General features: G+C 46.8%; 8 protein-coding genes across 8 annotated transcripts; 3 read left to right on the top strand and 5 right to left on the bottom strand.

The window, feature by feature from the left end:
* Positions 1 to 638: 638 nt before the first annotated feature.
* C8R40DRAFT_1170179 (uncharacterized protein) lies at positions 639 to 991 on the top strand (the record flags this gene model as incomplete). Its single annotated transcript, XM_046231486.1, has 2 exons — positions 639 to 825; positions 903 to 991. 2 exons carry the CDS (start codon positions 639 to 641, stop codon positions 989 to 991), a joined length of 276 nt encoding a protein of 91 aa, XP_046086680.1.
* A 558-nt stretch (positions 992 to 1,549) lies between these two features.
* On the top strand, positions 1,550 to 4,626 carry C8R40DRAFT_1044456 (TIP-1 family-domain-containing protein; the record flags this gene model as incomplete). Its single annotated transcript, XM_046224226.1, has 11 exons — positions 1,550 to 1,721; positions 1,775 to 2,078; positions 2,130 to 2,324; positions 2,374 to 2,496; positions 2,551 to 2,689; positions 2,739 to 2,852; positions 2,914 to 3,190; positions 3,248 to 3,394; positions 3,450 to 3,763; positions 3,833 to 4,071; positions 4,128 to 4,626. 11 exons carry the CDS (start codon positions 1,550 to 1,552, stop codon positions 4,624 to 4,626), a joined length of 2,523 nt encoding a protein of 840 aa, XP_046086679.1.
* A 1,342-nt stretch (positions 4,627 to 5,968) lies between these two features.
* Positions 5,969 to 8,739, top strand: C8R40DRAFT_1044736 (cytochrome P450; the record flags this gene model as incomplete). The annotated part of the gene is made up of 21 exons (XM_046224243.1): positions 5,969 to 6,107; positions 6,160 to 6,222; positions 6,273 to 6,307; positions 6,363 to 6,416; positions 6,471 to 6,508; positions 6,580 to 6,623; positions 6,672 to 6,740; positions 6,796 to 6,824; positions 6,874 to 6,924; positions 6,975 to 7,105; positions 7,163 to 7,416; positions 7,470 to 7,531; positions 7,591 to 7,595; positions 7,648 to 7,681; positions 7,741 to 7,910; positions 7,967 to 7,996; positions 8,064 to 8,209; positions 8,264 to 8,351; positions 8,416 to 8,448; positions 8,501 to 8,529; positions 8,588 to 8,739. 21 exons carry the CDS (start codon positions 5,969 to 5,971, stop codon positions 8,737 to 8,739), a joined length of 1,656 nt encoding a protein of 551 aa, XP_046086678.1.
* A 251-nt stretch (positions 8,740 to 8,990) lies between these two features.
* C8R40DRAFT_1044827 (ATP dependent DNA helicase) lies at positions 8,991 to 11,694 on the bottom strand (the record flags this gene model as incomplete). The annotated part of the gene is made up of 5 exons (XM_046224247.1): positions 8,991 to 9,201; positions 9,257 to 9,654; positions 9,708 to 10,208; positions 10,261 to 10,873; positions 10,925 to 11,694. 5 exons carry the CDS (start codon positions 11,692 to 11,694, stop codon positions 8,991 to 8,993), a joined length of 2,493 nt encoding a protein of 830 aa, XP_046086677.1.
* Positions 11,695 to 13,053: 1,359 nt separating this feature from the next.
* C8R40DRAFT_178271 (pre-mRNA splicing factor) lies at positions 13,054 to 15,296 on the bottom strand. The gene is made up of 7 exons (XM_046234265.1): positions 15,067 to 15,296; positions 14,219 to 15,013; positions 13,904 to 14,167; positions 13,636 to 13,846; positions 13,303 to 13,571; positions 13,209 to 13,253; positions 13,054 to 13,149 (listed from the first exon to the last, which is right to left on the bottom strand). The coding sequence occupies exons 1-7, from the start codon at positions 15,217 to 15,219 to the stop codon at positions 13,144 to 13,146; spliced, it is 1,743 nt and encodes a 580-aa protein (XP_046086676.1). The 5' UTR covers positions 15,220 to 15,296; the 3' UTR covers positions 13,054 to 13,143.
* A 110-nt stretch (positions 15,297 to 15,406) lies between these two features.
* Positions 15,407 to 17,771, bottom strand: C8R40DRAFT_178049 (kinase-like domain-containing protein). Its single transcript, XM_046234262.1, has 9 exons — positions 17,634 to 17,771; positions 17,532 to 17,583; positions 17,451 to 17,481; positions 17,268 to 17,396; positions 16,671 to 17,205; positions 16,464 to 16,615; positions 16,151 to 16,407; positions 15,792 to 16,081; positions 15,407 to 15,728 (listed from the first exon to the last, which is right to left on the bottom strand). The coding sequence occupies exons 1-9, from the start codon at positions 17,634 to 17,636 to the stop codon at positions 15,576 to 15,578; spliced, it is 1,602 nt and encodes a 533-aa protein (XP_046086675.1). The 5' UTR covers positions 17,637 to 17,771; the 3' UTR covers positions 15,407 to 15,575.
* A 559-nt stretch (positions 17,772 to 18,330) lies between these two features.
* Positions 18,331 to 19,503, bottom strand: C8R40DRAFT_178084 (uncharacterized protein). Its single transcript, XM_046234264.1, has one exon. It carries the CDS (start codon positions 19,104 to 19,106, stop codon positions 18,480 to 18,482), a length of 627 nt encoding a protein of 208 aa, XP_046086674.1. The 5' UTR covers positions 19,107 to 19,503; the 3' UTR covers positions 18,331 to 18,479.
* A 128-nt stretch (positions 19,504 to 19,631) lies between these two features.
* Positions 19,632 to 20,466, bottom strand: C8R40DRAFT_1044472 (kinase-like domain-containing protein; the record flags this gene model as incomplete). Its single annotated transcript, XM_046224228.1, has 2 exons — positions 19,632 to 20,371; positions 20,436 to 20,466. Coding segments are annotated over 2 exons (771 nt in total), but the record flags the coding sequence as incomplete, so codon positions are not given.
* Between the last annotated feature and the right edge of the window lie 4,595 nt (positions 20,467 to 25,061).

Raw genomic sequence — 25,061 nt, 5'->3', positions numbered from 1 at the left:
TATACCATGTTTCTGTTTCGTCTTCGCATATTATTCCTATCATAGTAGACTGGGTTACGTCTTTTGGAGGCGTCCGATGCTATTACATAGTAATTCCGTGTCCCAGTCATACTTCGTTGCAATCGTTGCAAAATATTCATCACGAGTCAATCTGTTTTTCTGGGGGTAGGCGATGGAAGCCTGGCTGGATATAAGCATACAGTACTTGTTTGGTGATTGGATAAGAAACACGCGTGACCTGCCTAGGGAGATGGATGTCTGTCGTTCCTCAAACTGTCTAGCACCTGTCTTAACTTGTCTTAAAGAAGCTTAAAGATGAAGCCTCGCAATCATTTATGGGCCCTACTATAATACAGCACCCAAGATGTGCTCTATCAAATTTAATTAAATTTACTAACAGCGTCTTTAGCGTTGGTGCATACAGGCTGCACGAAACGATCAAGAATTTGACGAAAAGCATACCGGTTCTGAGACAAGAGTCTTCACAGTTTCCACTAACCCAGATCGTTTACGTCGGTCTTAAACTCGCACGTATTGGTAAAACCTTGGATATTTTGAGGGGTATAAACTGTACGTTCATAAAGAAATTCGTCCTTTAACTTTATCGGTCGAAGAATTAATCTTACCCCACAATCGACATGAAAACCAACCTCGTCTCCTTTACGGCATTCGCTGCATTGGTCGTGCTCGCTGTTGCTGAACCATCATCTAATCCGCGAGGTACTTTGGACACCTCCCTCTGGGGCTCATCGAAATCCAGAAACTCATGGGCCAAATCTAATATCAGTAAAAGTTTGAGCAACCCTAGTTCAGCCAAAAGACCCTGTATAGATGGAGATAATGAGTGGTGCGATCTTGGGTCCATCGTTCACTAGCACGAGTTGCTGAATACTTCCATTTAGCACTCAAGCTCTATGTCGCCGCCGACGTTCATCTTGGTACAAGTGTCGGCGTCCAGTATCCCCGTCGCAACCTTGATGGATCTCTATAAACGTTGAAGAAGTTTGACCTTGTAAATCAAAGCAGGGACTTATCGGCACAACTCAGATGAAATTTTATGAAGTTTGTACACACTGATCGGGAAAAGGTAGCTCGAACGGATCAAAGAGGGAGTAGTAATGTCTGGGCGCAATTTCCGAGAGAGAATAGAGCGGAAGTAAGATTGAGGGAAATAGGTTTGCTGTATATATATCCTCTCCAATGTATCAAATATCCGGCTACTGATTCTGTACATGGACATTTCAACCACTATCTCATGTCTTCTCGTATTACTACCAGTCGACTGTCACTGCGCATGGTTCAGCGCCAGCACAATTAGTAGCGTTGAATTTTGACGCCTCAGACGTTCTGTACGCCGTTGTGTGGTAAGCTCGGCGCTCCTGAGAACGAGCCTGGATTCAATCGGTTTGCGGGTAGTGATACAGAATAGAGCAGGTAAAGGCCTGAGATGAGTAGCGTATGTACAACTCATGAAGTCTCTCGGAGTGGCCACATGCCGTGTACAAATTTCCAGTTGGTTAATTAGTTCCCACGACTCTTAACTACCTCGATGAGCTCTTCTCGAATACGAGCTTTGCTGGGTGCCCCCGATATCGAGCAGGCTAAACGAGAGGCTGTCCTTTACTTGAACGCCAACTTTCCCTCCTATGACCATCTTCAAGGCCTTGACGCCAAGTTTTGCGAATCCGAGGTATCAGAGGCTGAATTGGCATCTAACGTGCGTCTATGTTGGTTCTCTCGATATGTTCGGACGTGTTTATCACAAGTGCCATAGCTCAGCTCGCCTCGTCAAGCTCTACAGTCGACGCGCTGATTGTAAAAGCAAAGTCTTCTGCTCACTCTTATGTCGAGATAGCTCAAAATTTGTCTCTACTCCGTCACTCCCTCTCGGACGAGCTCGTCGATCTGACCGACGGTCTCTCGTCATCAATGTCTAGCGAACCAGGCTCATCTACATTGCTTGAGGACATTGAAACACTTCACCGGAACTTGGATGATTTACAAGGGGTAAAAGGATACGCACAAGTTATACAGCGTGCATTGGAACTGAGGCGAGCCATATTCACCCTTCCTGTCAAGTAAAAATACTCATGATACTCCTTCAGTGAATCATCTATACAACAAATCAGAGCTCTCTCCACTTCTGCTCCGATAACTACATCCTCTGTCGCACAGTTTCAAACCCTCCAGGTTTTCGTGTCGAACGTTGCGGATGCGTGCTCATCTGTAGAAGATGGGGCCGGAAAGCAAGACCTTCACCTTGTTGAGTTTCTACGACGAGTTCTAGAAAGGACATGGGTTGACATAAAGAAGTCCATTTCGACGTTAGTTTCGATTATTCTTCGAAGTCCATATCCTAAAAAGTAACTCTAGGCCACTACTGGATGCGGCCGAACAACTTAAATGGCCAATGACTGTAGACTATGCGAATGCCTCAACCGATCAAAGAACGGCGTTCGAGCGTGCATTTCTTCGTTTACTCCAGTTGCAGAAAGTGTATGCCCCTTTGCTTGACTGCGAGTCCTAATTGTGTTCATTGTCATTCTGCAGCTCAGAAATCATCTCAAGTCCTTCAGGGTCGCGCTCCGAGAAGGATGGTATTTATCCTTTGGAGATTTTGGTGCAACCTGTCGCTCTGCGGTTCAAGTACCATTTTGAGGGCACGCGACAAACCAACAGGCCAGACAAAGTCAGTCCTACCCTCTTTTGATTCTCCATATATCTGAACTGGATATCAGCCGGAGTGGTACTTTACCCATATCCTCAATGTTGCTCACGACCAGCGAACGTTCCTTGAACATGTCGTCCAGCTCCTGTTAAATTCCGCAGATCGCCAAACTATCAATGCATGGGTAGGTCCGCTGGTGCAACTCTCTTCAGTCTGGGTCTCCAATGATGCATCCTTCTTTATAGAGAGAATTTACCCGCCTTCTCCTTCCAATTCTCACAAATAAACTGCGGAGGACTGTACCATCGCTTTTACCACATCCTTCCTTACTCGCGCACACCATCTACCAAGCCCTTCAGTTTGATGCTGCCTTGAGGGAGGAAGGATTTGAATTAGATGGGACTTTAGGTGACACTGTACCCAAAAGAGACGGTGTTGCAGGGGAGGCTTGGCCGGGCGTTTGCGATGTTATCCTCGGGAAGAAGGAGTGGTTTGACGCTTGGTTGGACGGTGAAAAACGATGTATGGATGTCTTTCAATTCTCTCATCATGTCGGATTTTGACGAGGTGTTAATCTAGTCGCGGATAATCAATATCATGATATCATCAGCGCTCCCGATGCTTGGCAGATTGCCGACGATGAGCCTGATGAAGTGGTCGTTGGGCATGACCTTAAAACAACGAACTCTGCTCGTCGTCTGAAAGCTCTAATAGAACAAATTACCGGTGCGTCGAATCTTCGTCCTGATGACCATTGTCCGTATTCACTAGTTCATCTTAGATCGTTACTCTCCACTCCCAAGTTTCCTACATCGTACACGATTCCTCCTTTCAATGCAGACACCGCTTTTAGAGCAATACTCGAGCCGATTAACATCATCTTTGGATGCGTACGAGACCCTTTCTTCCGCTCTTGTTCGTGCAGTCCCAGGAGCCTTGAGTGTTAGTCTGGGTATGAAGGAAGATCATTCCTCCAGTGTCAATATTGAACATGGGAGGTTCACATCGGGTGTTGAAGGTGTGCAGAGGCTGTGCAAGGCCCTTCTCAGTTCTAGGTTTATTGAGACTGCGATGAAAGTTTGGGGAGAGGATTTGGTAGGTGCCAATCAATTTTTTGGATCGGTGACACAATGCTTACAGTTTTTTTTTGTTTGGTTTGGTTAGTTCTTCCTCGAACTTTGGACGGAAATTAAGCAGCGCCCAGCCCTGCGCGCTTTTGCCCAAGTAAACTCTGCCTTGCATTCTTCGACAAACCAAGCCGATGATGAATCGCATGATACGATTTTTGAAACGTCGATCGCCAGATACGAGGAAGTCAGCCGTCGCAGTGAGGACGTCATCGTTCAGCAGGTCTGTGCAGAGATCGAGTCGAGCTTGAAACCTCATCTGTCCACCACTACGTCGTATGTCTGAATCTTCTAGGTCATTATTCAAGGGCTCATGTCTGTATCTTCTCTAGACCTAATCCGGGATCTTCGCCAAAGACCAATGATGACTTCACACTATCCCAAACTCTTTTGGCACCTATAGCGTTACTCTCTACACATTTTAACTATATGCGTGCAACGCTTCCTCCACCAATTTTAACGTCACTTTACCGAAGGGTCGCCTCCCGGCTTGCAGAACATCTATTACAACGGCAAATCCTGTATCGTGGTAGTATCACAGCAGCGGAAGGCAGGGCTATCCGTGCGGAACATGTTTTATGGGTGGAGACGTGTCGAGCCACACTCTTACAGGCTTTTGGCGGTAGTCGGAGTCGTGTGGAAGCCCCGTGGGCGAGGTTAACGGAGGCAGGTACCCTGGTCGATGTGGATGGAGAAGTAAAAGAGAAAATCGCAAATGCTACCTTTGGCGGGATAGACGAAGATGAATGGGAGGATGTTATAATACAGGTTGTTGGGTCCAGTGAGTTGACCCGGGAAGAGGTGGGAAGAATCTTAAGGAGGAGAGAATAATTATACTTCAGTGCGAGTCAGTAGCTCATGATGTGCACGAAGGATACAGCGATTAGCAAGGTCTAATGCCACAAAAACGATAGGACTACCCCACTACTTGGAGGATCCGCCGGCTGTTGGCTAAACCTTTGTTTAGGTTCCTGACAGATCTGAACATATCTATCTATCTCTAGGCTTATTGCCTGTTGCATGATACTTCAGACCTTCGGGCCTCGGGACCTGCAGACAATCATATAAACAGGCAATATTGTCATAGTTCACTCCGACTTCATAGGCGCCCAGTGAAAATTCTGGCGGATTCCGCCCGAGTTTGAAAAACGAGCCTGCCCAAAGTTTAGATAAGCATTACTAATATTAGTAATCGCTAACCTCTTATCCGCGCGCGCTAGCGCGCGTTGCCCCCGGCAGTTAGCGGCAGTTCCATAAATCCATTGTTATCATATCCGGCGGTTGAGATCAATACTGCTGTCGAAAGCATGCCTAAAAAGTTAGAATAACATATGGTGTACATAATGACCAACGGATACAAAAATTGCATGTATAATGGATGTTGATACAAGACAGATAGCCCCATGAGCATGCCCACTATAACCTGTGTTGTGTAGTGGTTTAATGAGTTTGGAGTCATGTGAAATAATTGCATTTATATGAAAGCTAAGTTCAAATCTCCAATGGGTCATTTTACCTGCTCTAGCTTGCACTGTATTTTTTTTACTCGGTTTTGGCCCTCAAAAAATGGGCTTGTTCACCTGTAATTCATGATGAGTGTATGATCAAAAGGAAATGTATCTAGGACTTCAATTTTTGAAATGCTAAGTATAGTGAACTTTGCCCGATCGAAGCATGGCTCATTTATTTATCAACAATAAATAATTAATTACTCGGATGAATTTTACAGTCGAAGCTTACAAATACTTACAAATGCTTATCTAAACTTTGGGCATGCTCGAGTTTTGTATTTGAGCTACTCTCACCGCGCAGACGTTTATGCTTGTACGGTGGTACCCTGGTGGTACCTATCAAATTTATGCTTACGGCGCGATTTCGGCGACTGCATACAAATTAACGCCAGGTCAGAGCTGGCTGCCTCAACAGATTTGATAAGCTCATCCTATGTAATCACCATAGAAAGGTTCACATCTGTTCACATGAATATAATTTCGTGCATTGATTTCTGCTTTTCTCGCAAGCCTGTCAACGCAATGTGAATGGGTATCAGCCGATTAGAATTCCAAGTTCATGTCAGGATTCGATCAAATACGGAGTAGGTATCTCTCATAAAAGCTGCAAATTTTGCAACCACGCGTCTTAAGCCTTCTCTTTACTACATTGCGGAAAAATCATGACGTTTACAGACTTCCAGAGTTTTCCGCTCTTAGGAATCGTGGCCTTGTCCGTGGTCCTCCTACAGTTATATTTACGCAGGAAATACAAAACTCTAGATAACGTCCCAGGCCCAGGCTCTGCTTCCTGGATTACAGGTATGTATGGTCTGGAAACACCCTGTGACATTCTGAGTCTTATTTTCCTCAGGAAACTTTAAACAAGTGTTCAATCCTGGCGCTTGGGGGTTCCACGAATTCATTGCCAAGAAATGTAACTCAACGCTACAATATCTTGCATATCATTTCTAAACTTCTACTCAGATGGGAGTATGGTTCGCCTACACGGCCCTTATGGGGTAAGAAAGGATCTTCTTGACCTGCAAAAAGAAGTCCATCTCAACGAAATTACAGACAAAATCACTCTACACATTTGACGCCAAAGCGATGCATACGGTACTAGTAAAAGTACGATTACCTATTTGACAATGTCGTCTTGATTTTGATCGAGGGACCAATTAGGATCAAGATATTTTCGAAGAGAGTGACGGTTTTATAGAGTTCGTGCTAAGAATCAACTTGAATATATATTATGACTGATACAATCGCTCGTTTCCGATTCACTTTTCAGGAGCAACCTTTTAATCTTCGGAAACGGATTGCTTGGAACTTTGGGTTGGTCGGTTTTTTTTTCTCCACGAAGTCATTACTCATTGAATCAAGGGCACCAACATCGTCAACAGCGGAAAATGCTTAATCCTATCTTCTCGGCCGCACATATGCGGGAAATGAGTACGCATGAACGAAGTTTACATCCCTGTGTGACATATTAACAAGTTCTGCACAGTCCCGACGTTTTTTCAAGTCAGTCACCAGGTATTGTGTGCTCTTTCAATATCATGGATTTATCTCAAACAAAGTTCAGTTAGAATGCGCGCTTAGGAATAGGCTACAAAGTGGTCCTCCGACTCAAGAGGTACGTGTACATTTTTCCTAACTGTAATAGAGTTGCAATAATATACCAAGGTCGATATACTCTCCTGGATGGGTCGTACCGCCTTGGAAATAATGGGTCAGGCAGGCCTAGGCTATTCCTTTGACCCTTTGACAGACGATGAATCCTTCCATCCTTACAGTAAGGCGATAAAAGAGCTTCTGTCTGTTCTGAAATTGCTTTTCCATCTCACTTTCAACTCATGCATCTGAATTTTCAGCCCGACTCTGATGCGCCTGCAATTCTGGCGCATGAACGTACTCCAGTATGTGTCTCGGATTGGCACTGCGGGTCTCCGTCGTTTTGTGGTCAATTTGTTGCCTTGGAAGGATCTTCATCACATCCGTGACATGATTGATTACATGCACAGCACAGCAGAAGAAATTTACGAGAGTAAGAAACGTGCGTTCGAGATGGGTGATGAGGCGGTTTCCCAGCAGATAGGAAGAGGAAAGGATCTCATTAGTATCCTCAGTACAGTGATTCGTTTGTTGATCCCATCCTGATCTGAATGGTTTCCTTTCTAGTGAGGGAAAACATGAAAGCGTCTACTGAGAACCGCTTGCAAGATAACGAAGTTGTCGGCCAGGTGATTATTGTAAAACTTCTACTACACCAAGTTGATTCTAGCAATTCTCAATTTTTCAGATGAAGTAAGGTCATCATTTATTCATATCTGGAAGTTTGATTGAGAAATGGTGGCAGTACATTGATTTTTGCAGCAATGGACACAACCTCGGTGAGATTTTAACTATTCTCCCTACTATTTGTGGCCAATATTGATGCCATTATATTTAGAGCGCAATGGCACGCCTGCTCCATCTTCTATCCAAGCATCCTGATGCACAGGACAAACTTCGGCAAGAACTCATCGAGGCAAAACGCCAGAAAGACGGACAAGATTTAACATACCAGGAACTTACTGAATTGCCGTACCTTGATGCTATCTGTCGGGAGACTCTTCGTCTGTAGGTTTCTGCTTCCAAGCTTGGTCATTTAAAATATCATTAACGTGTCGTTCAAGATACGCCCCCGCTTCAAATGTTGTCCGATTGTGAGAGCGTGTACTGTCTGATTTATGAAGACATACTAACATTCATCCTTGGTCCCGTCCATGCAAGTGCTCGTCAAGACGGAGTCATACCCCTTCACAAACCAATCATAGGTTTAGACGGTACTGAAATACATGAGGTCACGGTTCCTAAGGGTACAACGATATTTGTGTCCATCTTCAATGCGAACAGAAACCCTGATTTGTGGGGTAAAGGTATATAAGAAAGTTCGTCTTTCAATGAGGCGCAAATTGATGATATACCTCCAGATGCTCACGAGTGGAAGCCTGAAAGATGGCTCTCGCCACTCCCGGAATCGCTCGTCGATGCCCGGATACCTGGAGTATATTCTCATTTGTGGGTCTTCGATCTTGTGTACATGAGACTGGTCCTTTGACGTAATTTTCCTATTTCTATGTAGGATGACCTTTATTGGAGGTGGACGCTCCTGCATGTACGTACCCTGCGCCTCGCAAAGAATGAATCTAACCTCGATGCATCGACAGTGGGTTCAAGTTCTCGCAATTAGAGATGAGTGAGTTCGTTTCCGCGATAAGTTTTTTGGAAAACATGATTCACACAGTGGTACACAGAGGTTGTCATTTCCATCTTGGTGGAAACTTTCAAATTCTCCCCTTCGGACAAAGACTCCAAAATCTTTTGGCAGATGAATGGTGTGACGGCTCCTGTTGTTGGAAAAGACAAACATCCACAATTGCCCATCAACATCAGTTTAGTGAACTGAGAAAGTGGATGGCATGCGTACAACTACATACTTCTCAGTCTTCCATCTAGATTCAATATATTTCGAATCTATGTTTTGCGCAGGGAATTTTTTGAGATTCATATCATTGGTGGAGTTCAGCGAGTAAAAGTGAACGGGGAGATCGCACTGTGACATGGGTATACATTTTGGAATACAACACCTAATTACACTCAGAACGACAACAAAAGCTGAATACAGGATGAATATACAAGGGCACGTAGGCGCACTATTCAAATTCTATACACAATGTCCTCAGCCAACATAAGCTCATCGTTCTCCTGCATGTTTTGTAGAATATCCGTCGCTTCTTTGGTCCCGAATAAATCGTTCGTGGTCAGACCTTCATTTACCATCGGTAAAAGATCTTTCAAGGGAATCTGCTCCTGGTCTTGTAATGTTGTGGACCACAGGTGAGATATCTTTGAGCGGAATGATTTCGTCCTAATCATTTAGTTAAATAGCCGTCTTCTATGGAAAATATGGCAGTGCTACACACCTGTTGCTCTTCCTCATTTCTTCCGACTCCGCTGGAGCATCGTCCACCATATCTGTATCTTGACTCTCATCGCCCCATATGGGATCCTGGGGTTCCCGAGGAGCAGGAGCAGGGGGCGCGTTCATTCTCTGTGTACCCTCGTTCTCCTCATCCTCATCCTCACTATCCTCATCATCTTCATCACCGCTCTCGGAGCCCTTGCGGGCAGCGCCGCCGTGGTTCAACTTTCTCTTCTTGCGACGATGGCGCTTTGGAACTTCCTTGTACAGAGCGAAGCGCATGATCATTTCAGCCTCTCTGGCATCACTTTCTTCTACTTTGGCAGAGAGGCGGGATTTCGCATGAGCGGTAGCGAGACGAATAAGAGTTTCCAAGGTACGAGCGGTTAAAGGCGATGTCTACGATTTTGGTCAACAAAAGAAAGAACTCGATGGTGAGAGACAAATGTTACCTTTCTTTGGTTCGACTCCATGTCTTCATTTCGGAGACCAGCGTACACTTGTACAATGTAGTCTGCGGCACCTTTGGTCAAAACCGGAGCTGGCTTGCTCTTGGCATACTGTATGTATTTTTTGACGAAAGAGATGGTTAAAACTTCAGGCTTCTTCGAAGTCTGAGTCCTGGTCTGACTCCTTGTCTGTCTACCGCTTGAACCGGAGCCAACACCGACGTGAAGGAGTGGATCGTACTTTTGAAATGGACTCGTGTCTAGTTCTTCATTCGACGCAACACCGGGCCCTTCGACAGAGAGGGGTTGAGATAGAATGTCTTGTGAAGGTGTGCCTTCTTCCACCCCAGGTGGCAGATAGCGGTGCATACGAAGGACGTGGTCCGCAATTCGGCGGTCGCGTTCTTCCTCGACATCGTCAGTCACGATGAAAAGCAAGTCAAAACGAGAGAGGAGAGAATCGGGAAGAGCAATATTCTTGTGAGGGTCCTTGTGAATATCGTACTGTATGAACAGTTCAGGAGGAGTAAGTGAGATAGATGATGATGATACGCACCTGTCCGTAGATAGGATTGGCTGCAGCGACTACACTACACCGTGCATTCAAACTTGTGTGGATACCGGCTTTTGCAATGGTGACTGTCTGTTGTTCCATAACTTCGTGAATAGCGACTCGATCGACGTCCGACATTTTGTCGAACTCATCAATACACACAACTCCTCGATCTGCAAGTACCATTGCGCCTGCCTCTAACCGCCTTTCTCCAGTCTCCTTATCTGACGTGACAGCAGCAGTAAGACCGACACCTGAACTTCCTCGTCCTGTAGTAGCGATTGCTAGAGGCGCAGTGCTGAGAACGAACCGCAACAGTTGTGATTTTGCCGTGGATGGGTCTCCGACCATGAGCAAATTGATATCACCACGAATGTGGGTACCGTTAGGCAGATTCTTTTCTGCGCCTCCGAGAAGAAGAAGTAATATTGCGCGTTTGATGTATTCGTGTCCATAAATTGAAGAAGCCAACGACTCTGAAAGAAGACTGAAGATGTTTGACTTTTTAGAGAGTTGATTGATGTTTCGGATGTCGGTATCGGTGAGTTGAGTTTGGGCGATGCCACCTCCAATTTTAGAAGTCAACAGGTTGATATTGTTTGCTATGAGGAGGGACCTGCCAAGTAATGAATGGACAAATACATTACAAAGGAAAAATAGCACGCACTTGAATGCACCAGTGGAGCCACCACCCACACTACGATAGAAACCAACGAGCTGAATGCGATCTCCAGGCTTACACTGGTCCACAAGATCGTCATCCATGATTACATCTGTACTCCGAGGAAGTTGACCAGGGGGAGAGCGCTCAGGCATTTCCTGGATGCTAATCCTTTGGTGGTCTCTAAACCCACACAGACCGTACTCTATCTGAAGCTGATGGCCCTCCTCATCAGTCTGTGGCGGAAGCGCGCTGGTTGGCACGGTATGAGAGTAGGAAGTTGTCGCGTCGTCATATGATTTTTCCCAAAACATATGCGTCTCTGGACAGTAGTGCGTGGACGACATCATTTTGGGTCGAACCAAAGAGCAACGCGTGACGATTCCTTCCAACGAGATGACTTTGCTCAAATGACCTGAGTGCAGGTTCCGTGGGCTGACATGATGATCTCCAAACGACCCACCAAGGCCAATCTTGTACGACTTCTTCAAAGCATATTTTTCGCCAGCCACGAGCTTGATTGCATTTTTCAGGCCAATTTCGAATGCTGGGAAATAGTCTATGGGTTTTTTGAGTAAACCATCGGCGTATTCGCGGTTGTAGTCGCGCAGGTCATCAATGTTCACGATGAGACGCGTCTGGTCTTTTCGTATCATCGTGGCAATGTCTTTTTGGTAGTTGTAGACATTTTCTTCAGGAGCGAGAAGGAATTCTTCGAATACACGGGCCTTGTCGTTCTCTGTGGGACCGCTGTTTGTATTGTTAGTATCGTCCATAGCTGAATCTGAGCTGAATCGACCTAAAGTGAACAGAACTAATAGTACGCGACGCGTCACATCTGTGACAGCGTAGCAATTCGTTCTCACGCCACCTAGTAGCACCGAAGTACATAGACCGAAGTACGTCTCAAAAAGTTCTTTCATCTTTCAGCCGATCCCTACACTGAATTGATTCTTTAACGTATAACATAAACCAGAAATATTCTTCAAGCATATCCAATCGATCCAAGGGAATAGCAGAGTAGACTCAATAAAACAACAATCCTGAATACCGCAAATGAGTGGATAGGTTCGATTGTGAGAGGCCAGGAGAGGCCGTTCGGAGAACGGGTAATCAAAGCGACCACTGCAAACGATGTCGTTAGCAAAATCACTGAACCGTAACTAGAATGCAACCCACAGGACGAAAACGGCGCCTTTCAAGTGATGTCCAGCATTCCACCTCACTTCCAGGAAGGAGGTCCAGACTTCTGACGCTTCTCAACAGCGTCCGCACGGGCCATTATAGCATCCTCAGCGAGCTGATGTCAAAATTGGATCAACATACAGTTGGAATTCTGATTGACCATGCAACAAAACCAGGATACTCACCGGCATAGCAGTCGCAACGCTCAAAACAAAAGCGAATAGCAAGGCAAACTGATAGTGGACTAACATCCTGCTAGAGGCTACAGTGGTACGAGATGGTACGAGGGGCAGTAATTGTGGTGCCTAATACACCAGAGGACGACTTAAATCGGATGAAAAAGAGCGATGAGCGCTGGAACTGAAATTGGCGCAACCAGCCCTGAAATTTCTATTCAAATTATCCCCCTGCATTTCACATGGAAACAAGGCCCGCACCAATTTGTTCCGACGGTAACGACGATGGGTGTGTAAGGGTGTATAGAGGTGTGTGTTCGAACTTCAAAGGAACTAAAGCTCGGGGGCTTTGAAGAGGCTGTCACTTTTGTCTACGGATATTTCGACGGCGTGAGGATAGGGAATCCCTCTTGATTTGTACAAGGTGAGCTCAAAAGCTCATGCCGAATGCTCCGGGATCCATTTGCTGGAATGTCAGTATCTCGAATGTTGAAATTCCTTTCCTCTTATCAAGGTTCTCTCATCTTGTGCTTATCTTCGGGATCTTGTTCTCTGTCATTCACTCCCCGCAGCGAGGAGGGAAAGAGAGGGATAGGGCTTCCTTCGATGTAAAACGTTCTGTGGAAGTCAAAAGGATGCGTTCTCGACCCACGTAGTAGGGACCCCATTCAGACGGATCCTCCAACTTTTGGTTGGTACGAATCTGGATATGTAGATAAGAAGGGCCTCGTGATATCGAGTGCAGCAAGGTGCAGCATTGGGAGCAGTGGTTGCGTCCATATGCAAGCAGAGAATCGTGTTACAACATGTTATTATATGGGTGTGTATGTACAACGAAAATAAGATTATTGAGTTCGAAGGTTCTCAATCCTGCGCGTACAATACATCTGTCAGTGTGGTGGGCGTCGTGTCAATCTGAGAAAACTCACCCATAGCTTGATAAGTCCATCCCATGACGCCGTGATTACTTTTGACTAGACAGAAAAAATGAGCTCAAATAACTTTCAAAAATGACAAACGTACTGTATCATGAGGAAGCCATTCGTGAGTAATGACGACTTTCGAGTGAGCCTTCAGCCTGGACTTGATTCGCCCTGTCTTCCAGTCCCAGAAAACGACATTTCCTTCTCCGTCTCCGCTGCTAATCCATTTTCCATCTGGGGAGAATCCCACTTGACACGCGTATCCGGCTACAGAATGACCAGCAAATCGTTTCTTACGATTCTGGCGAAAGTTGTCAGTGCTGTAGACAAGGATTTGGTTATCGAGCGACTGTGCCGCGAAGTATCGATCTATTCGCGAAAGAAAAGGTTGAGAAGTGAGTCTGAACGGATACAGGAACTAGAGGCGACGCACTCGAAGGATGGAGCGTCACAGCTGGCATCGAATGCATGTGTGGTTCAGCGATATACTTGATGACCACAGGTATATCAAAGTCCCAAGCCCGTATTGTTTTGTCGTCCGAGGTGGTGACGAAGCGGCGGTTTTCATCAACGAAAGTAATGGTGTTGACAGGACCCAAGTGCTGATCGTATTCTTGTGTAATGTCGCCGGTGTTCATATCGTACTACAACAATATGATATGTTCGGTCGTTTGAAAACCAGACAAAAAACTGAGACTAACTTGAATAATCTTCTTATCCGACATACCAGCGAGGAAAATGTGCTGTTTATCTTGATCTGGGTGGAACCGGACGACATAAGGAATCTTCCCATTACCAAAGCGTTTGATACACTGGCCGGTTTCAGTATCCCATAGTTTGATTGTTCGATCGTAGCTACAGGATAGAAATTGACGGCCGTCGTTCGAGAACGTTACATCCTTCACGGCTTTGACGTGTCCATGGAAAGTGCGTAAACAGTTTCCATGTGTATATATATCCCAAAGCTATAGACGGCGAGTCAATTTGGGCTTCCAAAGACAACAAAATAAACTTACTTTGATTTTTGTATCCATCGAGCCGCTGAGGAACATATGACCAGTTTCCGGGAAGGTACGAATGACCGATACGCCTTGCGTATGACCGGTCCAGGTGTGTATACAAACTTTTGGAATGAAACATTCCTGCGACCCAGCTTCCTGCAATAGATTTGGTGCTTCCGCCACAGGTGGTGACATGTACGTTCGGCCCTGGTAGTCTGTCATAGACTTTCCATGGAAGATAGATGTTTCCTGACCAGGTGCGCCGCGCTTTGGTTTTGCTTTCTTCGTCTTTACGACTTCTTCTTCTTCTTCCTCCTCCTCTTCCTCTTGCTCATCACCTACTTCTACACCAGTTAAGAAATGATTTTCAGGTTCATCTCCTTGCCAAGTCGCCCAAGGACCGACATAAGCTCCCTCTCCTTCCACGATATCCAGGTCGCCTCTCTGTTTTCGTTTTCGCTTTAATTCTTTACGCTGGCTCCTTGTAGCACGCAGAGTATCGATTGTAGAAAAACCGTTTGATTGTGCACTTTCTATTGAACCGAGAACTGCAGGGGCATTTGGGTCTATTGACGGATTTGCAGAATAACCAAGGATGGCATGGGTGAGGTGCTGAGAACGAAAGGCATGCTCCGTCATAGACTGCTCTTCAACATGACCAGCGAGAGCATTCTGATTCAAGAACCGTTTTCTGTCACCAAAAGGATTCTCGGGGCCTTGCAAAGGCAACATCATGTCGTCGTACTTTATGTTGACGTTCATTTGCGTGTCTGTTGGACGAGTGACGAGCGACGTTTGGTGAAGAGGGTCCTGGTTGAGAAAATCAGGTATTCCGGTAGAATAGAGAAAGGAAGAGGACGTACCTCAGATAATACATCCGGAGCAGCGTGTAATTGTTGTTTGACCAAATCGTCGACGCGAGGTTTTTTTGCAGAGGGAAGAGTTGAAAGTCCAAAAACATCCCCCGCGGAGAATGCATCATCTTCATCAGATGAGTAGGCCGATACCAGAGCCATTCTGAAAGACGAATGCGAGAGATCCGGCAGCGTTCACAGTACTAGTAGTAGTACTGTGGAGAACTTTGAATTTTGTCACGTCACAGTTGTTTGATTGTGACATTCTCCATGTAGTATGAAAGCACAAATATCTAGAATAAGCGCGTCTAACTCGAAGTGTTGGGTGTAACACTCAGGAATGGGAACACTGAATGATGGGTGAGAGCTTTGAGCATTGAGAGGTATCAAAATACAAGACAGTGAGTGATTACTAGACAGTGAGAGCAACGGCGATACAATGATGGAACGAGAGAGGTAAAATCCGATCCTAAAAACCTGGAGTCCATGATCCATGGTAAACTATGTCCACACTATACTCATCGCTCATCCTCAACATGCTCAACAGAGTCAACTATCTCATTGACGAGCTCCATACTTACCCCTGGAATTATTCGTTCCGCCTCAGTGAACGCTCTCTGAAGAGCACTCAAAGCTACCCGGGCCTCTTGCGTTGATACACGAGGGAAAAGCTGTAAAGTGTTCGCGCTAGTTAGAACCCAATCAAGGCAAGGCAAAGAGTCTGATCAACTCACGGAAGCAATGGCAGGTAGAATGACTGAATCTAACATTGTTGTGTCAGGAACCTCTACTTCATCATCCGTCAAGTGTGTACGCGAAATCTTTTCCTCTAATATCTCATCCGACTGTCGATACCCGCCTGCATACCCCTCATCATCTTCGTAAGTGAAATCGTCATCGTACTCGTCCGAGGCTTCCCTATGAACAACACGCGAGTTGCCTGAACGTGGGGTAGATGCTACCGCTGCTGCTGTTGTTGTGGCACCAGCTGCCGGAGGCATATGTCGAACCGTTGCTTGCTGGTCTGAATACCTTGAGCCAGAACCTGAAGAACCTGTTTTCTTTGCAGAGGAAGGGAGAGGCGGTAAATCACCTTTGTTGTTCGGTGTCATTGTCACGGACGATCCATGCGACGATGCATTTGATTTGTGACTATAACTAGAGTCACGGCGGAAGGACGAACCACCACTAGATGAAGAAGAATCGTATGAATGTGTTCCATTGTTCTCCCATGTAAGAGGTGGCCCGGAGACTTGGACAGGGTTATGGGAACGTCCAACAGTTCCACGGTCATTGACGTGTCGTACGGTACCGAAATCCCAGAGATCTTCGGGATCGCCACTTGCTGGCCTGTGTGAAAGGCTTCATTGAGCATTTACACAAGAATTTTACAGTCGATGACTCACAAATCCGGCACCATATCCCTATCTTCGTCATCTATTCGATCTCCACCCTCTGCTCGCCAACGTTCATGCCTCTCAATCAGCTCCGTCAGATAGCTCGTCTTTTTGGCCATCCGCACGAATTTGTGTTTGAGTAGCTCGCGAGCAGAAGGACGCTTGTTAGGGACCGTAAGAAAAATGTGTTCACAACACGAATAGCTTATAACTTACTTCTCGAGGGTCACGCTGTAAACAGTATGATACAAATTCTCTGAAAGGCTTTGAAAAATTACCGTCCAGGGTTGGAGGCGGGTTCTTTGGTATCAGAAACAGTACTTTCATGGGATGTAGTTCTGCGTAAGGAGGCTCTCCTTTCGCCAGTTCGATGGCCGTAATACCCAAGCTCCATATGTCCGCTTTGTGGTCATACCCGCTTTGCTTGATGACTTCAGGAGACATCCAGTACGGCGTCCCAACAAAGGTGTTCTTTTTGGCGGAAAGAGTGCCAGAAAGTTGTCCTGAAACTCCAAAATCGGCGAGCTTCACTTCGCCGCCTGCGGATAGTAAAATATTGGCGGCTTTGATGTCACGATGAAGTTTGCCCTCCGAATGCAGGTATTCAAGTCCTCGCAATAGTTCTCGGACAATTATTGCTATGTATTCTTCGCGGAACACGCCTGGCTTCATTAGATCGGAGCATGATCCACCTGAGCAGTATTCCATCACAATCCAGAGGTTGGAGCCTTTCAGGTACGATCCATGATACCTGTACGATGGCAACAGTAGATTGAGAGATTGTATAGATTAACCATTGGACTGCACACATACTTCGTGACATGAGGTGAGTCCAGTTGCGACAAGATTTGTATCTCCTGCTGGATATCCTCAATCTCATCTTCTGCGCTCTCCAAATCTATAATCTTGATAGCTACGGTCTTCTGTGTTCTCTTGTCGTAACTGAGTAGAGATCAATAGAGCTGCGAGAAAACAAGAACCAGAAGATAAGTTCACCCTTTGTAAACTTCTCCAAAAGATCCCTTGCCTGTGAAGATGTATTAAAAGACGCTTCGGGAATAGATTCAGTTGGCAAACCAATTCTGTCTTGCTTGACATAGAACTCCTCGGGATCTTGATTGTGTGTTTCCTGGTAGCAATAATGAGATCCAAGAGCATCAGATAAAATTGAACCCACACCATTTGGTTTGAAAATAGTCTTGAAAAACTTCGAAGATTTCGAAAACGAAATAGCTGCAGAGGAGCGTGTCACGTCGTAAGAACGTACAACAGACAGGCGGGTTTCAGGATGTGAGCAAGAAGATGGTGGTGCGAGGCTTTTTCAAAGTGAAGTACAGTAAATGAAAGATGACAATGTCCGGGATGGTAGTAGAGTAACAAGAAGGTATCAAATTGAAAGACAGAGCAGCCGGGCGCCTTGAGGCCCAATCTGAACCTACCAAACTCGGCAATATGTGTTTATCAGACTACCACTCTACTATTTGCACTTCTCAAAATTTTATCGTCGGCATAGCGACAAGCTTCCAGTATGACTCCGTACTCAATAACCTTTGCCTACACGATTTTTGCCTACCACAATATCATCACATCCGAGTCCGCATTCTGGTCTTAGAGACTGACCGGACGACTCATCTTTACTCCTGCTCTATCCTAATATATCGTAGAATTTAGAACCATCTACCTGTGAACGGTGAAAAGAGAGGCAGCAGTATTTTGTCTTGTGTTTTATTTATCATACCTCGATATAGGGGACCAATGCAAATACAAACCACCATTCTATCCAACGAGAAAGACTATGCGGAGGTCCTGATCCGCCTGCGTACAAATATGGCTCGCTCAATTCGTGATTTGTAGTTGGATATGCTGGCAATAGGTCTTATTGCGAGGAGGGCTGCAATTAAAACAATGTTTATATGTGCAGTACTAGTGTTGTGCAATATACTAGGTAATCTACATTGGGCTGCATTTGTGTATGATACCTACATGAATGGATTCAGGGAAAGCGAATGGAACCAAAGAGGGAGCTTAGCAAGTCACCGAAGTAGAGTTCAGAACCAAGGTGTCATCACTGACAGAAATTGACCCGCTCTGAATGTGCCCCATCTTCAATGCCTCGATCTGCTGCACCAGCTTTTCCCTCTCTGCTTTCCATTCTGCCCTCTCTGCCTTCAGCTCCTCCTCCTTCTTGTCGGTCTTCGTCTCCAACTTTTCCCTCTCCTCCTTCCACTCCTCCTCCTTCTTTTCAATCTTGTCCTCCTTCTTGTCAATCTTCATCTCCAACTTTTCCCTCTCCTCCTTCCGCTCCTTCTCCAGCTTTTTCCTCTCCAACTTCCACTCATCCACCTTCTTTTCCAACTTTTCCCTCTCTTCCTTCCGCTCCTTCTCCAGCTTTTCCCTCTCCAACTTCCACTCATCAGCCTTCTTTTCCCTCTCCTCCTTCCACTCCTTCTCCAGCCTTTCCCTCTCCAACTTCCACTCAACCTCCTTCTTCTCCATCTTCACCTCCAGCTTCACAATCTTCTTCTCCAGCTTTGCCTGCTCTTCTTTTATCTCAACCTCCCTTGGCTTCTGACCAAAACTTGAATGGCCCTGTATGGAGCTAGAGTGAAATGAGTCAGGGCTTTGAGGCGGGTGCATGTCCGTCAGATCCATGGTGCTGGACTCATAGGATTGAGACTGCGACCGAGAGTGGTTCTCAGGTCTCGATGAGGACTGCTGGGGAGAGGAAGCTTCCAGACTGGGATTAGCTCGCTAGAGAAGAAACAGATAAAAATGACCATACATGCTGGGCCAAAATTTTGCTGGTAAGAGCTGTGCATCGAGTTCAAGCTATCCGTCCCGAAAGTCGTGATATCCAATTCTAAGAGGAAAGCTACCCCCAGTGCTCACTCGAGTCCGTACTACTGTTGCCAGAGAGTTGCGAGATTTCAGGTCCCGAGATATTGTCTGGTGTATTTACCATGATATATGAGAGTGGTGAGCGGCGGGGTGGACGAGAACCAGATTTAGATCTTGTGAAAAGATGCGGGGCGACATGGCGAACGACAAGGGACATACAACGCGTGACCGTGACCACCTGATTATTTAGCGCCTACCCCCTCGACTACAGCAATGGTCGATATTTCAATGCTGAAGGGCCTCATTGAGTACATCACAACTTATTAGTAGAGTATCCTATTAGATATCGTACCCGAACCACGAATGATTGACAACCTCTCGTATTCTTATCCTATCCTCTGGGCGGTACCTCATCATTTTCTCTAAAAGGTCCGCCAGGAGATTGACTTCTTTTTCGTCCACCTTCATCTCGGTATTTTCGAACATCGGATCTACCTTAGAAGCCGGGATCTCTCCCAAAGAGCATAATCGTTCTCGAATAGATGATAAGAGGAGTTTCGTGTTTTTCTTCGGCCGACCATCTTCTTCGAACTGTCCTTGATTTTTGAAAGCATCCCACCAGGGGTCCGGCAACCTTCCAAGTGTACAAACCATCTGGGTGATTACTTCTGTGTGACTGGGAAAGAAGGAGTCGAAAAGCGGGAACCCTGCTCTAATTTCAAAAATAGCACATCCCAATGCCCACACATCTGCCTCAGACCCTGCGCGACCTTCAAAAAGAGCCTCTGGTGACATATAATTCAGCCTGGTTCTAGGTTTGTGGTCTTCGGGCATGGCAGCAGTGTACGCTTGCCCAAAGTCTGCGACAAGAATGTTCTCCTGAAGCAAGTTGGTCTTCGTGAACAAGGAGTGATCGATAGCTTCTGTAAGACTTGATGGTGCATGAGGCCCCACAGGCTCACCAGTCCACGTTCTTACTGTGTCAGTAACCGGGTCCCCAAGATGCAGGTAAACTTCATCATCTGACCATTCCACGGCATGGTGTGATAGACGAAAAAGAAGATTTGAGGTGGTGAAGTCTAATAGTAGTTTGTGAATGTAAGCGACTGCATTCAACTTTCGACTTGCGCAAACCGTACTGACCACCGTGAACAAAACCGGCGCTATGAATATGCCAGGGGACACCACAGGATAAAAGCGCTGAGATCGCAATACCCGTTGGGGGTTGTTTGGCAACAGCTTTAGTAGCCGTGTGTCAAGTCCATGCAGCGGGCCTCCATTCCGCTGCTCGGGATTCCGAAGATCTGCTCCTTATTGTTATCTCACTCTTATTGTTCTTTCTCGCGACACATACCCTTTCGTTCTAGTCCCTTCTTATTGTCTTTTACTCTACCCTGCAGGTACTACTCGTATAGCTCCTAGTAGTTAGTCTGGCGCTCCGCACCGCTGCGCCGATCCGTAGATATAAATACTGCCTGTACGCTACTGTAGTTCCTCAGTTTAATTATCGACTTAGATTCCCTCTTTCACTCTGTGCTCCTCTAAGTCTTCAGGCTTACTGCCTTGAAGTTCTCTCTACTCTACCTTAGGACTTATACGTTCTCTGGTTCGCTCCTCGTCACCGGCGTTATCGCCGCTCCGACTTGGCTGCTACTCAGCTCCTCTCTTCTATACTCTCGACCTCCGGGGACATACGGCGTAACGGCGGTGTTGTCAATAACTTCACTACTGTCCCATTCGTATTCCGCACTTAGACACTCTGTGACCTCTGGCACGGTTACACGGGTTGCATGATCTTAACAGTATAATTAAACTGAATCCGTAACGTCGTACTGACATATCATTTTTTATGCCTCCGAAAACTCGAGCTCAATCCAGAGCTAATTCCGAAGAAAACACTTTCTTCACCACAGCTCAATCATTTGCCCCATTCTCCGACTCTATCTCTGCCATCGGTCAACCACGTCGCCGTAATCGCGGTTTCGGTCCAGCCACAGTTCCTACTACGTCAACTCTTCCTGAAGCCATGGAAGAAGATCAGCAATTTGAGTACAGCACTTTGTACACCGGTGACGGACAACCTGTCCAAGTCTTGACCCCTCGCCGTGGACAACCCCCCGTGGTCGCTCCGGCTCGGGGCCGGTCAACTGCTCGAATTGATTCTCCAATTCTCCAAGCCATAGCCCGCCGTACGGGAAAACAACCCCAACGTCGAGCTGCTTCTGAATCTCCTCGTGACCCACCTCCTCATTTCGATTTGGATACTGGTGATCACGATGATCAAGACCCTCCTGTCGACCCCGACGATCCGGGTGCCGACAACAACAATGACGATCTGGATGACGACTCCGGCGGTTTACCGCGTGGTGAGCCTGGTGACCCCAGTGGGCCTGGCGGTCCCGGCGGACCTGGTGGTCCTGGTGGACCTGGTGGTCCTCGTTCTCCTAATTCTCCTGACATCCCCAACGAGCAACGAGCTATGTTGGATCTTCTCTCGGGATTCAAGGGTTCCATTGAAACCCTCGGTACCGTTCTCGCCGCACTCGGCCGTCCCTCTGACAGCTCTGAATCTAAGAGTAAGGTCAAGGAACCCGAGGTATTCGACGGTTCGGATCCCCGAAAACTCAAGACGTTCTTCGTCAATCTCGCCCTGGTCTTCAATGACCGTCCCAAGTACTTCACCGACCAACGGAAGGTGAACTACACCCTTTCCTATCTCAGTGGGTCAGCCAAAGAATGGTTTGTCCCTGATATTCTCGATCCGGACCTCGACTCGCTGCCGGCCTGGACGTCCTCCTTCAAAGCCCTTGTAAAGGAGCTTCAGGATAATTTCGGCGTTTACGACGCCCAAGGTGAGGCCGAAGATTCTCTCGGTAATCTGAAGATGAAGGAAACTGAGAACATCCGGAAATACAACATCCGGTTCAACACCCTGGCTGCTAGTACCAACTGGGATTCTGCTGCCCTGAAATGGGCTTATGGACGAGGCTTAGCTGAGCGCATCAAGGACGAAATGGCGCGTTTGCCCGAGCCGGCGACGCTCGCCGATTACCGTCAAGAAGTTCTTCGTATTGACAATCGTTATTGGAAACGCGAGGAAACTAGAAAGCGTGAGGCTGGTAAGCCTTTTATTGCTCGGAACCCGAAGAAGGGTTCCTCGGACTTCAAGACTGGTTCTACTAACCAGCAAAACAATTCTCAGCCTTCGGGCTCTTCGGCGCCGCTCGCGCCGAAACCTAAACCCTTCTCTGGTGGTAAGCCTAACAACAATGGTAAGCCCCAGAACTCTTCGAATTCCGGCCAATCCGGCAGTCAGCGCCCCGCGTTCAACCATCTAGGAGCAGATGGTAAAGTACTTCCCTCCGAACGGGAAAGAAGGATGAAGAACAACCTTTGTCTCTTCTGCGGTGGTAAGCATCAGATTGCTGACTGCAATAAGCGAAAAGCCCGAGAATCGAAGGGCCGCGCTGCCGAGGTTGAAGAAACCCCCGAAGCAACCATTGAGGTTGTTGAAGAGGATTCGGAAAACTAATCCGCAGCTCTTGTTCCCCGGTACGAAACGGGAGCTGCGTTGATCAGGTTCGTACCTCACCTGGGGAGTTATATCTCAACGCGTCCGCTCTTTCTTCCATTGAACGTTCTCTTGTAATTTCATTAACTACTGAATTCTCGTTATCCGATTCGGCCGCGCCGGCCGAACCCATCTCTGCTCTCCTCAAATTTCCTACTCTTGTTGATTCTGGTTCTACTGACTCTTTCATCGATACTCGTTATGTTTCTCAGAACTCTATTCCTACGACCAAAATTTCTCCTGTTAATCTTCGTCTCTTTGATGGTTCATTGTCTTCTAAACCCATTACCGATATGGCGAATATCGCCGTTCGGTTTCCTTCCGGCGAGCTGCTTCTCTTACCCTTCTATGTTACACATTTAGATTCATCTTGTAAAGCAGTATTAGGTTACAGTTTCTTATCCCGCTACAATCCGTTGATTGACTGGGTATCTCGAAACATTACGTTCCGTAACACTTCACATCCTGATTCTCCACAGACGTCTGTGCCTTCTGCTATCAACACCGTTGATGCAAAGGTCGCTGTTCCGCTACCGGAACCTTCGCCGTCGGTTTCACCGACAATTCTGGAGACCCCTCCTGGGGACTCACCTCGCTCTCGCTCTCGCTCCCGCTCTCGGACTTTACGGGCCAAGCCCCTCTCGTCCAAATTCCCCTTTGAACCCATCTACTCCTACCCTACGGTCTCTCAATTCGCTGCTCAACTGGAAACTCCCGAGGTCGACATTGCACTTGTCAGTGCTGCAGTCTTTAACAGGGCTTGCAAGGACGCTGGTATGGAACCCATCTTACTTCGTGCTATCCACTCAGAGGTTGCGGCCCGCGCCGCCGACCGCTCCTCCACCACTCCTACTGTCCCTCCACTCCATCCTTCTATCCCAGAAGAGTACGCAGAGTTTGCAGACGTCTTCGACGAGATTGCTGCAGATTCACTTCCTGAACACAGACCTTACGACCTGAAGATTGACTTGGAAGAGGGCGCTTCGCCGCCTCTCGGCCGTATTTACCCTTTGTCTGAAAAGGAGCTAGTTGCCCTTAAAGACTTTATTGACAAACAGCTGGCTACTGGTGCCATCACCCCATCATCCTCTCCTCACGGCGCTCCGGTCCTTTTTGTCCCGAAGAAAGACGGCAAACTTCGCCTTTGCGTCGATTTCCGTGGACTCAATCGTATCACCAAAAAGGATCGTTACCCACTCCCACTCATATCAGATCTTCTCGACGCTCCGAAAAGAGCTAAAATATACACCAAATTGGATCTCGCTCACGCTTATCATCTAGTCAGAATCGCTGAAGGTGACGAATGGAAAACCACTTTTCGGACCCGCTACGGCTCTTACGAATGGAAGGTCATGCCGTTCGGCCTTACGAACGCCCCTGCGGCTTTCCAGCGGTTTGTTAATGACATCTTCTCTGACATGCTCGATGTTTGTGTCATCGTCTATTTGGACGATATTCTAATCTACTCTGATACGCCAGAAGAACACCGAGAACACGTCAAGGAAGTTCTTCGGCGGTTACGCCATCATCGGCTTTACGCCAATCCCGAGAAGTGCGAATTCAATATGGATACTGTTGAGTATTTGGGTTACATTCTTTCTCCCGACGGATTGACTATGTCCAAGGAGAAAGTTCAGACAGTTCTAGAGTGGCTGGTCCCGAGGAAGGTTAAGGACATTCAGTCCTTCTTGGGTTTTGCAAATTTCTATCGTCGTTTTATTTATAATTATAGTGATATCGTTGTGCCGATGACTCGGCTTACCCAAAAAGGCGCATCCTGGATCTGGGACAGCAGCTGTCAAGAGGCCTTCGAAAATCTCAAAATCGCTTTTACTTCTGCGCCAATACTGGCCCATTGGGAGCCGAATCGCCCACTTATCGTGGAGACCGACGCTTCCGATTACGCCATTGCGGCTATTCTTTCCATCCAATATGCTGACGGTGAAATTCATCCTCTAGCCTTCCTTTCCAGAACGCTTCATGCGGCGGAACTCAACTACGATACCCACGACAAAGAGCTACTGGCCATCTTCGAGGCCTTTAAAGCTTGGCGTCATTATCTGGAAGGTTCGGGTGATCCGGTGGACGTCGTCACCGATCACAAGAATCTTGAGTATTTCTCTACTACCAAGGTTCTTACACGCCGACAGGTCCGATGGTCAGAATTTTTACATCAATTTAATATGGTCATTCGCTTC

Source organism: Lentinula edodes, assembly GCF_021015755.1.
Source record: "Lentinula edodes strain Le(Bin) 0899 ss11 chromosome Unknown C8R40scaffold_16, whole genome shotgun sequence".
NCBI classification, from domain to species: Eukaryota; Fungi; Basidiomycota; class Agaricomycetes; order Agaricales; family Omphalotaceae; genus Lentinula; species Lentinula edodes.
This window is presented reverse-complemented; position numbering and strand designations above follow the sequence as displayed.

Excerpts from the sequence above, each read along its gene's own strand:
- C8R40DRAFT_178271 (XM_046234265.1), bottom strand. The coding sequence starts at position 15,219 with ATGGCTCTGGTATCGGCCTACTCATCTGATGAAGATGATGCATTCTCC. Across the intron at positions 14,168-14,218 it reads CGATGGATACAAAAATCAAA|CTTTGGGATATATATACACA; the intron begins GTAAGTTTATTT and ends CGCCGTCTATAG. Across the intron at positions 13,847-13,903 it reads CGGATAAGAAGATTATTCAA|TACGATATGAACACCGGCGA; the intron begins GTTAGTCTCAGT and ends ATATTGTTGTAG.
- C8R40DRAFT_178049 (XM_046234262.1), bottom strand. Across the intron at positions 16,082-16,150 it reads AATGACACCGAACAACAAAG|ACCAGCAAGCAACGGTTCGA; the intron begins GTGATTTACCGC and ends CAAGGTATTCAG. Across the intron at positions 15,729-15,791 it reads TTCTACCTGCCATTGCTTCC|CTTTTCCCTCGTGTATCAAC; the intron begins GTGAGTTGATCA and ends AACACTTTACAG.
- C8R40DRAFT_178084 (XM_046234264.1), bottom strand. The coding sequence starts at position 19,106 with ATGGATCTGACGGACATGCACCCGCCTCAAAGCCCTGACTCATTTCAC.